General features: G+C 40.4%; 1 protein-coding gene across 2 annotated transcripts in view; it reads left to right on the top strand.

Annotated features, from left to right (window-relative positions):
* Window positions 1-15,980, top strand: part of cdh4 (cadherin 4, type 1, R-cadherin (retinal)) — a 200,349-nt gene that overhangs the window by 137,592 nt on the left and 46,777 nt on the right. For both annotated transcript variants that reach the window (XM_067588137.1, XM_067588138.1), the window contains exon 6: window positions 12,648-12,803. In XM_067588137.1, the coding sequence (XP_067444238.1) occupies window positions 12,648-12,803 (156 nt within the window). The remainder of the gene's footprint in view (window positions 1-12,647; window positions 12,804-15,980) is intronic.

Raw genomic sequence — 15,980 nt, 5'->3', positions numbered from 1 at the left:
CAGGTAAATTACTTATTTTACTTTGCCCTGCTGTGTAATGGAAAAACACTCACAGAGTGCCAGCTCGACTTGAGTCATGGCTATGACATGACTATCCCCAAAACAATGGAAAAATAGAATAATATTAGCGGAGCGGAGTAGTGAACTTACATGCTGTGTGTGGAGCAGATGACCATATAAAGAAATCTGTCACGAGCCAACTTTGACTCAGGCTGAAAATAGACAAAAAACGTTGGAAATCGAGCATTCAGAGCAGTCTGAAGCCGGTGCTTTTTGCTCACAGGGATTACTCCTACATATGTTTACCTCATTATTTGACACTTTGGCCACGTTTAAAATGAACATCCGATATTGTAACATTATATATATAACTGAGAAAAAGGAAAAGTATAATAGGTCCCCTTTAATTCCAAAGGGAAATTAAAGTGACATAAATCAAAACACAAAAATAATGAGGTAGGTAAAAGAAACAAATACAATTAAAGGCTAAATTATATACAAAAACTATAAATAGATTCGTCTTTGTCCTTACTGAGGGGAAATCCCATATATGGAGCACTTTTTACAGTGTCAGCACTGACAAAATACCTGTGTTCTGTCAAATGTTAACAGTGTCGAGATCTCAAAAGATGAGGAGTTTGGCAAATATTTGGGATTTAATTGGGCTCAGATGCTGCAGTGGCTCAATTTTGTGGTATTCACAAGTGTAAAAGAGCGCTGCTCCCCTGTCCTTCCTTGTAATGTGTCAAAATATCTGTCCTCATTAAATTGCCATAGCAGTGGGCTTTATTACTGATCTGTAAGAACAAACTAATTTCCACTTTCTATCGACAGCAGGTAAAGATTAACATTAATAAACTATAACCATGTCAGTACCTCCAAATAGCTCCAACAAATCAGCCTGTAATTCCTTTAATAGCAGTTAAAGTTATCATTAGTAGAGCCGATAAGCATTGGTTCCTACAATCAGCTACTCATTACATCTCAAATCTCAGAGTCCCATTTTTCCCCAAGTCTACAGTATGTGCAGCATCTGCCTGGGATAGAAATTCAGAGTCAGTTTAGCTTTCAGCTTCAAGGAGCAGACAGAGCTTGTTGACATGTCTCATTTTAGTTTAAATCAGGACACTCCTCATTGCTTTTTCTCCTGACACCATCCTCAGATTGTGTCCCAGAATCCAGGAGTTTCTTGGTGCTGAATCATCCAGAACAACACGGTCTCCAAGAATAAAGTTGCTCTGATGTTGTTCCATTTCCATTTCCACTTTACTTTTTCATGATGAGGAGGTGCTCCCTAATCCAAGTCCTCTAAAAGAGATCCAAATATTTCATTTCATCTCCTTCAGGAGTGCAGGTCTTAATTTTTTACCTTTCTTACCAAACAGATGATTAAATGTTAGAGGCTCAAGAACATTACTATAGTCACTGTTATGATTAGTCTTTCAGTCCAATTTGCCCCTACTTCACAGCAGTCCATCCAAACTTGCTCTTCGACGAGTATTTGGTTAATACTGTCACTTTCGATGCAAAGTTGAACTAGGTCTCAAGATCTGTGTTATGACATATAGTATACTTTGTATGAATTTTACAGCTTAGCTTTCTTCTCTGTGTTTTCACTTTGAAAATTGCAGTAAGTACATGCTGCTCCCACTGATGTAGATGCAGGCACATATAAACAGCAAGTTTGCCAGATGTTTGATATAATCGCATTCATTCATGAATAGCAAAATCTTTGACTTTATACATGAATGAACTGAAGTCTACAAAAGGTGTAATACAATTACTTTACACCTTTGGAGAAGTTCAAAGGTTTATTTCCTTATTTTTCCCATAAAAGTCCCATAAACAAAACTTTAAAGTTGCACTAATCAATATTCATGTTAACAGCTGAATAAATTACTGTTATTGTCTTAATGTGAAACGAGTTCCTTTTGGAGATGAACCCACTGAGAATTGTAACCCAACTCAGAAACAGTTCTCCTTACTGTGTAGAGCGTTTTAGCATCTTTTAGCTCTTTGTTTTGGTCTTACATCCTACAACTTCATTGTTTTGGCTCAATCTCTCCACTCTCATCAACTTTGTTTTCAGCCTGAGCAGGTGGCAAAAAAAGCTCTGATTAACCCAGAGGACACTACCAGACCACATCAACTTTTTAATGCGCTTATATGTGAGTGTTGTATTTAGAGCTTATTATGCTGCTCCCAAGTGGTCAAAAAGTAAATTAATACAGGTTTAAATTACAGTAAAATAGGATAATCTCATTGATCTTTGTACATTTCTGGCTAATTCTTCAAACTTTGCCAACATTTAACAGAATTGCGAAGGCTTTGAAATCTCAATAAAACGTCAATAACAAATGCCAACGTTGGATTTGACTTAATTTTGTGCACTCAGCAAATATATTCAGATATTATATGAACACAACGTAAGGTACAGCTCTAATATATAAATTAGCCCTTGGCCTAGAGTGTTAATGGATGTGCAGGACAATGCAGTCAGTATGTTCTGTGCCTTATGAGAATTTTCCAGAGACACAAATCTCTTAGCATAAAAGGAGTGTTTATGTGTAAACATTTGTGAACATTGCCTTTTGTTAGCTGGTTTATGCCTGTGTCTGTGAGGGAATGTGTGTGTATCTGTGTATGTGTGTGTGTCTGTATGTATTGTCTGCGTATTTGAGTTTATGTGTGTGTCTGTTTGTCATTCGCAGCATCCCCAGTCGGACAATTAGAAGGTGACAGTCCCATTAGAGCCAGCCCAGTAGTACAAAGGCTGAATGCTGTTGTGACTGACACGGAGCTCAGCCTCTCACTAAATAACTGTCAGTCTGCCTTCGTCCACTCTGACCCCTCTGGCAGCCTCCCTCAGAGCCACTCTAACTCCCCCCTGGACTCTCATTGGCAGCCTTAGCAGCTCCCTGAGCCAAGCATGGCCCTCCTTTCAAGCCTGGCCTCTAACTGATTGGTTGGACCCCACTTGCCTTAGGCATGCCAGAAGGGCTTTCAACTGGCCAACTGGCTGATTGGCCAGGCTGTCAGGGCCACATGTCTCCTGTGGGAGCGTGTGGCAGCAACTTGGGTTGAAGGTTGCAATTTGACAATGAAGGTAGGTGGAGAGAAAAAGTGCGAGAGCAGCAGAAAGCTGACTGTCCCCTCCCTCCATCCATAACTCCTTCTATCTCTATATGCCCCATTCTTTCTCTTTAATCAGCCTTCCAATAGCCAGTCATGTCTTCACTGTAATTATCCTGCGGGACATTTCTCTGTGCATGGAGCACCTGAGGTTTGGTTTACCTATTGTCCTTGTATTGGAAATCCTTGGGTAGAGCAGGAGAATGGAGCTATTTAACGAGTTGAGACTCTCCAGGGGTCCACGGTCTGTTCAGAGCGGGTAAGACAAGAACGTCGGCTTCTGCCTCCTCCATTCCCATCACAGAATTAGGGAATGTGGCTCTCTTTATAAGGCAGACAGAATGGCTGTATTTGCTCCATTCTTCTCCCTCGCTGCGAATCGGGGGAATTAATGCCATTGTTAATGCGGAGAGACCACTGGTACATTTCAACAGGATTCTCGCCTCTCGCAGAGCTCATCTAAATTGCCTGGCTAATGCCGTAATTGGGTTTGTGAGTCACTTCTTAACTTCCATTAATATTTGTTCTCCCTCTAATTGCCCCCTTTTTTCCAATCCCACATTTCATTCCTTCGTCTGGTTAATGGTCTGAGGTGGAGGCAGTGACGTGCATGTGCGTGCACGCGTGTGCGCTTGAGAAAGCTTCTAATCTATTTTTGAGCAGATACAAAATGTTAAAGTGGTGGGACTCCTTTCTCTCCTCTGGGTAATGATGAATGACAGAGGATGAAGTTGGATGATATTCCAGTTAAAGAAAGAGACATTAGACAGGTTCATTGTCAAAATTTGAGGAACATTGTCCAGATAACTGTGATCACAGTGTGAGCTGAGGATAAAAAAAATATCTGCTCCAAAGATTTAATATCTGTTTTTTAAAAGAGAGCCAAACTCTTTCATTTGAAGGTTATTTACTGAATATGCTGCCGGCATTCAGAATGCTCACCTTTCTTTTTCTGCCGTTTATTAAAAGACATATTACTTGACAGTGCATCTCTTTCTCAGATGTTTTCTTCTAAGCTTCCTCCCACTTTTCACACTCACATATAACTGGATTGTCTTTTCCTCTAATACATCACATCAAACCAGTTCTTCTGGAGGGAGGAAAACATCGCCCCCAAAAGGTTTCAGCTTTGTTTTCTGTAAATTGTCAAGAAAAAAAAATCTTGCTCTATTATCTTTAAATCCAAATCCACTTCACAGCAGCATTACCTTAGGAAACCTCAGGAACTCAAAGGATTCAATTTAATTGACCGTGTTAGAAGGTGGAGAAGAATGGCTGAATAACAGTGCCAGTACCAGAGCAGACAAACCTTCCTCAGGTGGCGACTCTTGCTTGTTTCTGTAGATGGAACTCTCTTTGCTTCCTTCCCACCGGGAGAAATGGGAGGAGGCAGCGCAGGAGGGTGAGAGACAGAAAGAGATAGATAAACTGATACGGCAGCACAAAGACAGAAGAATGGGAGAGCACAGCAAATGAAATGGAGGCAAAAAGAAAAATACATATTTCAGAGCCGCATGGAGCCCTGTTCATTTCCCATTCAGTTTCCGATCCATAATGGACTAGCCTGCCTGTGTGCCGAGACGCAGACGCAGCTGTTCTTTATGAGTATCAGGGATAACTGTGTGCGATGGTGGCTGTCAGCGGCTCTCACTTGAGAGATATTAAACCTGAGCTTTCTGCAGCTTTGCTCTCACAGACCTCCTATGTGACTATTTTTAAAACCATCCGCACCATTCCTTTCTCGTGACGCCGCAAAACTGACAGGTTTTTTTTTCCTTCTTTATCGCCACACTCTTGCATGTAAGGTTGTTATTGTATTTTGTAGGACAGAAAGTTTGAAGGCTGGCAAAAACTTGAGGTCCCACATTTTCCCTAATTGGAAATTTTGTTTCCATTTTGTCAGCCCATCTCTCTCTTTCTTTCATCCTCTGCTTCACTATTTCCTTCTATGTCATTTTGTTGGATGTTTGTGTGGATGGCCTATCAGACTATTTGAATTCCTCTTCCCAATCAAAAGCAGGGCACATCAGCTTTGAAGAGTGACAAGCGCGCAGCAGGAAGGATCAAAGCAATGCAAAACTGAAATTTAAGAGGAAGTTAAAAAGCATGTAGTTTTGCCATTTCCCTCATGTACAACAAGGAGAAAACAGATACTGTATAACAGCAGGGAAAGATGAGACATTATCAAACACAGTGATTTTCAAGGATGCCTGTGTAGTTTGCAGATGCACAGATGCTTTTGATAATGCTGTTTAACATAGCAGTTCACCCATCCGCAGTGACTCATATTAGCAGCTATTTCAGCATCCCTACAAGTACGAAGGTTTATTGTCAGAACATTTTAACCCCAGCGGTGAGACTGAAGTCAGACTGCTCAGGATAGAAGGAAAATCAGTAGTCTATTTCAGCATTAAAACGTCATTTTCTCTCTTTAAAGCCACTCACTTGGGTGCCAGACCTGCTATGAAACTGCAAGAAACACAAAAAAACCATTAAATAGCTTTCCAGCAAGTGCCCAAGCCGACAGGCAGCTGTGTAAAAAGGAGCAGTAAAGCAAATAGAAAATGAGACATATTAGCTTGCAGCTGAAATTACAGGAAATTCACACTACTTTAGGGAAATTTGAGTCATTACAAGGGGGAAGAGTAGAGAATCAGAGAGAAAATTAGATTTGGTTATCCCTAAAACCCTGACACACTGTTGAAAAATTTTATGTTTTCTGCTTACACTAAATCCAGAAAATAAATCAACCATCAGGTGATCAATACCTCAAGCCAATCATGACTCTGTTTCTTATTATTTTAATTCTGGACAATTCAGGATCATGCTTTCATCACAGCTAAATAACCATATTGTCAGACAGAGTCTAAAAGCAGAGCAGGCTTTTGAGTATATGAGGCATCCAGTCAGTAAGTCGTTTCTAATAAAGGCATCGAGATATTTGGCAGACACTGTCTTAATTATGGTTGACAGCTATGACAGCTAAAGCGTGACTGAGAGGCCACCAGAAGGGCTCAGTCATAGCATGTCTGTCCCCGGAGTGGTTGGCATCACTTCCTCTCATAGTGCACCTCAGCATGGAAATGCCATTAATTTGCCTTTACTGTATTAATCTACTTAATCTACTATAAGACATCCTTGAAACTTACATACTTCATTCCAAATTGTAATAATTGTTATGTAGGTATTTAGCTTGTAGTGCCATTAGTGACATTTACCATCCCACCCAGCAATTTAAATAGCATTTTGCAGCTCTACAGTACATAATCTCTCTCTATTTATTCTGTTATACTTGTAAGATTATAACATATACAGGCTTTAAACATATCTTTATTGGGTCAGGGTTAAGAAGAAGAACACATTATCAGAGCATGGCAATTAAATATAGCAGTTAAATGTAACCCTAGAATCAAAGAAAGAAAAGAAAACAATCAGAGGCAAAGTTGACAAGATATTAAAAGGAAAGAAAAAGAAAAAAATAGCATTACATAAATGAGAGTACAAAGAATCATCCAGTTCCTCATACTGTAAAGTGTAAGATACTCCACATACTGTACATAAAGCAAAAACTCTATGATTTATCAACCTGGGTGTTATTCTCATACAGTAGTTATGTCCATTCTGACTATAGGTCAGGCTAACTTTAAACTTAACACTTCCATTAGAGATTCAGGAGACACAGACTGATACTGTATATTGCAAAACACAACAAAAATTTTATGTAAATCATTTCAAATACTTCTCTGAGTCTCTGAATCTGACTAAAGGTAAACATAGAAATTAGCCCCTGAAGGAGCTGTTGTAGCTAACTACATTGAAATATACTACATGCTGGCTAACCATGCTAACAATGCCTACCTGCGCACACCAGTTGTTAGATTTGTGAGACTACGGCTCACTGTTAATTTAGCATGTGTGCATACTAGAAAAGTGATTTAAAAAAAAACTAGTGGAAAACTTAAGTGCAAAGGCTTGTTATCCAGTAGACTATGTGGACACTTTAGAGGCTTGTACTGCTAGCCCTGATATATGTTAGCTACAATAGCTTTTCCTGGCTAATTTCGTGTTAATTCCATTCAAACTATAACAAGCGTTTGAAAATATTTATGTAAATTGATTATGCTTACATTTATTTGGGAAGCTTCAGGAGGTTTTCGCTGCTTCTCCCAGTGGAAGAATGTAAATAGTCAAAATAAGCCACGTTGAAAAATATCAGAATTCTCCTTTACGTGATTAACTTAAATTTCTAATGTATAATGGTGATGCATATTGTATTTTACATATATGGACAAGAAATATTTTCAACAGCAAACAACAGCTCATATTAGGAGAGATTTGACCCCTGCTAAGAAGGTTAAATCGACAGAATCTGGTCTTATAGTTGAATTGCATGCTGCTCATTCACAGTCATTGCAGACATTAAGAGAATATTTTGTAAAGCCAATTTTATGTGACACATTTTAACCTAGAGAAGAGAACAGTTTTTTTTTTCTTCAAGCATTTGATCAACTGAACAAGTGATCATCAGTGGAAACAACATACAGCATTATCGTCTGGATAATAATGCAGGTTGAATGTTGGAAATTCATAGATTTATGGTTTTGAATCATCTTGTGGTTCCCTGGTGTGGCTCTTGAGCCTTTGTAACCTGTGGGGGGTGTTTGATGTGCCCTAAAGGCAAAGTGAGGTGACTGTGCCCATAAAGAGCTATAAAATAAAGAGAGAGAGAGATGTGTGAAGCCAAAGGACTACAACACGGGCCTGAACCATTAAGCATGGACAAAACATAAAAGAGGCTATCAAAGAGTGTAAACCACAGCTTCCCATTATTGTTTGACATTAGCCCATAGCACACAGTAACCCTTAATGATCCCGTGGGTGCCTGCAGCACACTGTCCTTTAATGACTTCCTGGTTGAATGATTGTTGTTTCCTGGAAGCAAAATACTACGAGGCAAAGAGAACAGCTCCGCACAGCTTGTCCTTTGCATTGCAGCATTCTGCTTTGTTCATTTTGCAATGTTGATAGAAATAAGTCAGACATGGGAGTGAATGGATGAAATGCAGAGTACCATCAAATAAACACCAAATTAGTTCCTGTTTATGTAGGCATCAAACTATTTATGCAGATGGGGTGATCATACAGGGTTGGATCAATTAAAGGAGATTTGGACAGACTGAAACATCACAGTACGCTAATTAGGCAGCCAGCCGCTATGCTCAAGAAATGGAAATAAATTCCTTTCCGTTCCTTTCCTGCTATCTGTTTGTGTGTCTTGCGTCACCCTGAGGAGTTTATCAGAACACTAATTCTTCATCTAATTTTCCCCAACTCCCCATTGCTTTCACTTCATGTGTCTCTCTGCCTCCATCCCTCGCCATCTTTCTTCTCACGCTGATAGCTTGTCCCACAGGATCCCAGCAGTTGTCAGTAATCAAGGAAATCACTCTCAAAGAGCTACAAATAGGTCACTTATCTGATGTCTGGTCTGATCTGACGGAGACAGACAGCCAGTTAAGTCCCTTGCATCTGCCTCTCTCTGCTATTTTTAGCGTGATTAGTAGCCATTCTGTCCGCCAGGAGGTATTGAAGTAAGAAAGAGAATGAGAGATAGCGATAGATTGGTAGAGAGAAATCCCAGCTTTCATCATTAGCATTCCATTCAAATGGCTCAATTGAGCAGTTGTCACTCATGGGATTCCCAGGACTCTGAGAAGCCCTGCTTCTTCATTTATTCAATTTATTGATATAAAGACTCTTCATTAAGAGACACCGGCAAATGTGACATCTGGTCTCAGGTGGCCTTGATGTGGAATTTTAAGCAGGCATGGAAGCAGAGGCTGCATGACATGTAAGAGCTCCTTTGTCTCCTCTTGGGGCTATTACACCAATGTGCCAACTACACACTCTCTGCTTTGAAGTTCTAGTGAAGAGACAGATTGCACGCAAACACACACATACACACACACTCACATGCAACTGCGCACATGTTCGGATGCAGACGCACAGACCCGTGGCAGGTGAATATTTCTTATGTGTGTTTCCCACATGACGGTCTTGTGAATTATTGAACTGAGCTGGTCCTTTTGATCTGCGCTTTGGTGCACACATAGTGAATCTCTTACCTGTCAAACACTTCACTACACACACATACATGGCTACAAGCTGCCTCTTATGCACCCAGGAAATACTTACATGCAGAAATAATAGATGTAGAGCACCCTGGTAGCTGAATGGATACAGTGCATGCCACATAACCACAACGTCCCTGGTTTGACTCCGGCTTGGCACCCTCATTGCATGTCATACCTCTCTCTCTTACTTGTTTTCCATCTGCTTCTCCACTATCAGTTCTCCATTAAAGGCAAAAAATGCCCAAAAACATATCATTGAAAAAAACAGAAGAAATAGTAGATGCAGTTTGGTGTATTTTTTATTATTTTCCTGTATGTTCCTGCAGCTTGAGCAGATTCTTTGCGGTGTGCCTCAGTTCATTTCTTGTTGTTTTGAACAGGGAAGCCCAAACATGTTCCCTTCGCAGATAAGAAAGAGGATTTCTTAGGCACGCTCTTGTTGCTGAAACTCATAATCCATCTGCTTTGCCACATTATCTATCTGTTATCCAAACAGTTGACACTGACGATGTGGGTGAATGATCAAATTATGTTATTATTTATGCCATAATTTTATCCTGCTATGATTGGCAGATGGTGGGCGTAGAGAAAAATAAATGTAATTAGTCGTACAGTATCATTGTCATACTACAGTGACTACAGCCTGATTTCACTGATTGATAGGAGTTACACATTACTGTATGTTACACCTGGACCTGCAGGGTTCACATATGGATCCGGTGTGAAGTGAACTCAGGAAATGAAAATTGCACCTGTGAAAACTTGCAGCGGAGTTCTGCACTGCAGGTTTGGGAGGACCACATTGGAAATTAAGAGAGAGGGTATCATGTTCAAACAGAGAGATGTTTTATGCAGAAGCCGCCGTCACCGCTGAACGGATGAAGTAATTTCATTTTCATGCATGATCTGCAGCCCCACAGACCAGGAAAATTGCATAGGAGGGGAAGAGAAAGATAGAGAGAAAAAAAGAGTCAAGCTTTCCCTTTTCTCCATTTGACTCTGTGATTATTCCCTCTGACTTGTAACCATAGTGATGGTTCAGACCCAGTAAAAAAACAACAGTGCAGTGTTGTGCTCTGAACCTGAGGGTGAGGTTGGAGAAAAGATGATATGAGGATATTTGGCACTTGAAGATCAAACTGGTCCAAGATCTACAAATGTTTTTTACCTGCTAAAGTTGACAGCACAATTATATCTGTAAGTTTGTACAGTTATTAAAAAGAACACAGTGATCAGGGTACAGCCATGTACAGTATACTGGGTTGTATTGTGGTTTGTTAAAGGACATTGATTCTCAATCAGGGCTTCAGAATCCTCTTAAGGGGTCACACATCTTTTTAGACTTTAATCAAATGCTGTGTGGTTTTTTTCTTGTGAAAACATTGTATATTTTTAACTCTTCAGGCCTCAGGGCAGTCTGAGCACTTATGAATCAATCTTGAACTGAATTGCTCACAACTCATGTGCCCTGTGACAAGTGTTGCCGCTAGACATTGTTTCACTATTAAGGATTCATGAACAAAAAAGGTTGCCAATGAAGAAGAAAAAAACACAAAAGTTGTTATATATATAATTTTTGTTGGGAGCTCCTCACTCACTGGTTGACTGGTACGTGTTGACAAATATTCGCCCTACATGGACCAAGTCTGAATTTTATTGTAGATTAATTTAGCAGATGTAATGTTTACTGTGCTGACCTATGTAGTTTAGCATGTTAGCATGCTAAAATTAGCTAATTAGCCATAAACACAAAGTACATTTGAGGCTAATTCACAGGTATTTGGTCATAAACCAAAGTATTAGACAAATTAGAATTTTGACCTGATAATGGTGCTTGATTAAAGTCAGGAGATCTCCAACATTAATACAAGTCTTCTTAAGGTGGACATGAATGTCTGCACCAAATTACATGACAATACATCCAATAGTTGTAGAGATATTTCCCTCAAAACCACAAATGTTATCTTCATGGTGGCACGAGAGGATAACTTGTCAAATTCTTTAGGAGACATCATCTGGGAACCATGACTGTCTGTACAAATGTAATGCCAATCCAACTTGTAGATGTTGAGATATTTAATTGGATAAGTGAAAACGTTGATCCACTGGTGGCACAAGATGAAAAGTCATTGGATCATCAGAGTCATTAGGATTCATCCTCTGGTTACCATGAATGTTTGTGCATGTCATGGCAAGCCAGTCAATAGTTGTTGAGATATTTTAGTGTGGACCAAAGTGGTGGACTGACCAACAGACAGAGTGTCATCCCTCGAGCCACGCTGCTAGCGGGGGCTAATAACACAATTCAAATGATTTGTGCTAGAGAGTGATTTGTTTAATCTAAGGGTCTTGAGGGTTACATTTTCTGTAATGTACTGATTTGCTTTAAATCATGGCCAAAAACACACATAATAGTACAATACTATATGCATTATACAAATATTCTATAAATACTACAATTATTAAATCAATGGACGAAGAAGTTCTCCAAAGCGCCTGATTTATTCAGGTGATTCTTTACAAGACGGGTGCAGAGGTGAGAGTCCTTGTATACCCACTTAGTAATAACTCCAAACCACAAATTTAACTAATGTCACATTAATGTTGTTGCATTGTATGGTGACACAGTAGAATCCCTGTAGCCCATTGAAAATCAATACCACTGGAATAAGTACCACATTCCCATCTCCTTTTGTTTTCTTTCAAGTCAGCAAGGCACTAAGCAAAAGTATTGATATTTTTATAGCTTGAACAGAAGAGGTGCTCGTACTGAAACTTGTTCAGAATGAAATATATCACTCTTTAAATGTCACATTCTGAATTGTGTGTGAAATAACAGCTGCAGTGTTAAAGGTGGAACAGGCACATTGATATATTAATCTCCAGTCAGAGGTAGTTGAGAATAACAGCATGAATCGGTCTCACATCATTCAGGCAGGTAGCAGTCAGAAATACTGTACCTTCATAGCTGGAAGTAAGGTCCTTTTACACTTGTTCAAGGTCTGCTGAGAAACTGCCATGAAGGTAAAGAAAACCAAAAAACCCAACAGGTCAGACAAAATGTTCTGACAGTCGATCTATCTCCCACAATGCACATTCTTCGGTTTTCTATTTTCACCTCCAGACTGTAGATTCAAAGTGTTAGCACAGAAGACGGCTTGCAGTGAAAATGTTATTATCAATGTATCTACCACACATCCCATGTACTATAGTCTTAGTTTTCTCTCAAACTTGGTTTTATTTTACAAAGCATTTTTGACAATTTATGTCACTTACTGTGTTTTCCGTTGCAAGTGCTAGAAAACCTTGGAAAGCCAGGACTAATAAGTATTTGACAATTTTTCTCATTGTTGAGCTTGTTTTCTCTGGTTTTGTCCTCAGATCCGCTCAGATCAGGACAAGGATGTCGGCATCCGCTACAGCATCACAGGAGCAGGCGCTGATCAGCCCCCTAGTGGCATCTACAACATAGACCCCATCAGCGGCAACATGTTTGTCACCCAACCCCTGGACAGAGAGGAGAGAGCATCCTTCCATGTAAGGAAGAAATGACTGCATCTGTCTTGTCTCCCTGTTTCATTTTCCCCTCAATGTATGTCTGTCTCATTATCTCCTAATTATCCCAGTGGAAATGTGCCTCACCTTTTGCCTCCTCGATCTACCTTTCATTTTACCACTAATGTTAACAAACCCACAAGTCGGAGCACATTCAGAGGACTTTCTGCTCTGTGTCTTCACTCCAGCCTCTCCAGGCTCTGATTGAAGCTGAAGCCAGTGATTAAAACACACAACCACTTCAGCCGTCATTAAGTTTGAGGTTTAGCTACACAGAACAGCGCAGGATGGATAGAACAGAAAGAAGAGACAGAGCCAAGACGGAGAGCAGGAAAACTTTTGTCTTTGTTCTCACCATCAGAACTAATGAGCAGGTCCTGCTTCAAGTGTGTGTCTGCAAAGGTGTATGTATATCTCCATGTACGGTATGTTCATTGATATATGATGTGAGTTTATTTCATAAGCAGGGCGAGGTCTCTCTTTTCCCCAACTCTTCTCACGCTCTGTCCGTCTCCCACTTTACGTTTGTGTACTGCTGCCCTGTTTTACTTAGCTGCTCCCACACATTGTTGCCTGCTGACCTCATGCACCTTGCAGCTGTGCTGTTCAAAAGTGCAAGCTGACAGATGTACAGGTACCCTGCATATGGCCCATATGATTTCCCACTATACACACACCCACACAGAACCAACCCCCCCTGCCCCACATACAAACACACAAGAGGCAGAAAGATTGAGTTCACGACTGGCCCCACTGGAACCTCAGGTCAAACAGCTTTGTGGATGCGTGAATTAAATATACAGACCACATGAGACTTCTGCTAACGCTAGGCCATTGGTTCATATACACACATTATAGGTTTCAATTTATATCAGCAAAGATGAACACCTCCACTCGAGGTGAGCACTGGTGTCAGACTCAGAACGCCTGCGTGCCTGTCAGCATGATAGATGGCTGTGCTGCTGATAGAGCTAATTCAAAAGCATGCTCCTGTCTCGGAGGAAGGGTAGAATAAAGGAGAGTGGATCTCTTCAGCGTCTCAGTCAGCGCACACACTCCACAGAACGCACATATTATAGACACCAATGCACACATACAGTACGTGCGCTGAGTATAAACAAACACAAAGCTCCAGATGATTGTCTTCGTGATTGCTTTGTCTCATACTCCTTCGTGTGTGTGTTCCATTTAGTTTTAGATGAGCCTCTTGTTACTTTACTTGCTACGTTGCTCAGGCTCTGGACACTAGTGCATGTTTGCGTATGTTGTCTCTCCACACCTGCTCTTACACTCAACCAGCAAATTGGGATCAATAAAGCAGCCAGGTTATTGGTCCCTGGGAAAGGACAGCCACTCAGTAAACAGTTCTTATTTGACACTGCCTCTAGCGAAAACAGCATGTTAGGTTGAGGGCACTTCAACTTGAATGCGGCTCCTATTTACTGTAGACTCCTGTGGACCCATGCTGCTTGTGATGTGATGTATGATTTAGTGTAGGAGAATGTAGCCAGCATTTGACCCAGGGGAAATTTAGTCCATTGCTTACTTTCTTTCAACTTGACAGGAATTTCCCGGCACTGCAGCGCTCTTGCCGGCCAAACTTTGCTTGTTAGTTTTGGGTTCAAGTGAAAAGAGAGACGAGTCTGCTGTTTTTGACAGACTAGCACCAGGGGGAAGTGATCCGCGAGGTGAGGAGAGTGGGTGTTAGCCTGAGCTTCAGTTTTGTCAGACAGCGTTACTGTGAGTCAGCAGGACACAAGGAGACTTGAGCAAATATGAGAATGTCTGGGATTCTCATTTTTTTCATGCATAGTTGTTTGCATGAGCGCATGAAGTTAAGGCTAAGTGTGTTTTACTGGAATACACTGATCACGATGAGCTGATAGTGCTTTATGACATCAATTCTGTAAAGATCAGTTGACCAGTAATAAACAGTATTTAATTTATGATTCAGACAATATGAAAATATACAGTAAGTAAAAATATTTATTATTACTGATGAGAAATAATAATAGTTATAGTAGTATGTCTGGTTATTTTGTACCTTTTAAAATAAATGATGTATTTCCAACAGCAATTTGTAAATACATAGTTATTCTACTTTATGTTTATTATTGAGGTCTCGGTGGGTGGTGCACTGGAGTGCATTCAATTAAAAAGTGTTCCTAATATTTTATCTACCTTATTAACATACATGAGGGGGGCAAAATATAAGGAACACTTTTCAAAATAATGCTGGTAGCATTCAAGAAGAATTATCAACTTTCTGACAATGTCAACAAAAACTGAAAGTCTATAAGCTTTGTAAAAGTAGAATTCATGGCAGAGTTGTTGTATTGGGTTGCATTAGATTGCACAGGTGTTCCTAATAAAGAGCTCAGTGAGTGTATATCAGGTAAGGGGACCAATGAGCCAAATACAAACTGTATAGCTCCTCTGTGGATGGTCCAGTCATACTAAAGCTCACCCTGCAGAATACTGATGTCGCTTCACACACATATATTTGAAGTCTGCACAAGCGCACACACTCCTCCAGGCCCTCAGATCACATTTCCAATTCCTCCATCGAGCACACAAATGCAGATACACACAAACAGACTCCGGAGCTCACACAGAGAAAGCCACACACACACACACACACACGCAGATGTGAATACAGAGGCATATACACATATAGAACAGAGGCAAACCTGCAGGAACACACACATATACAAATCCACAGGCGGAAAGGACAAAATAAATAAAAGAATATACACACAGTTAAACACAAAGTCAAAAACGAACAATCGTTATCACACATACACACATGCACTGAAGCAGTCACACATATCACTGTCACACATCCCTCAGCATGCAGCGCTCACAGCTGAGGAAACAGATTGGGTTTGTTTGTTTGTTGGGTCTCCTCTCCATGTTTGTTTGCTGTGCTTCAGCCAATGGAAAACTAGCATCTTGAGGATCATTAAGTGGCTAAAGAGGGCTCTTTTGATTGGCTGTGTGTCTCTCCAGTGTGCATCTGTGCGCTTGTGTCAGCGTCCATGTTAATATGCGTAAACATGTGTCTGAATTGGTGTTTGGATGTGTGTGTGAATGCTCAAGCGGGCGCGTGTTTGGGTATGTTTTGAAACATCCTTGACAGGCAGGCACAAAAACCGACAT

This window comes from Thunnus thynnus, chromosome 4 (assembly GCF_963924715.1).
Source record: "Thunnus thynnus chromosome 4, fThuThy2.1, whole genome shotgun sequence".
Lineage (NCBI taxonomy): Eukaryota > Metazoa > Chordata > Actinopteri > Scombriformes > Scombridae > Thunnus > Thunnus thynnus.
The sequence above is the reverse complement of the archived record's forward strand: the minus strand, read 5'-3'. Positions and strand labels throughout refer to the sequence as shown.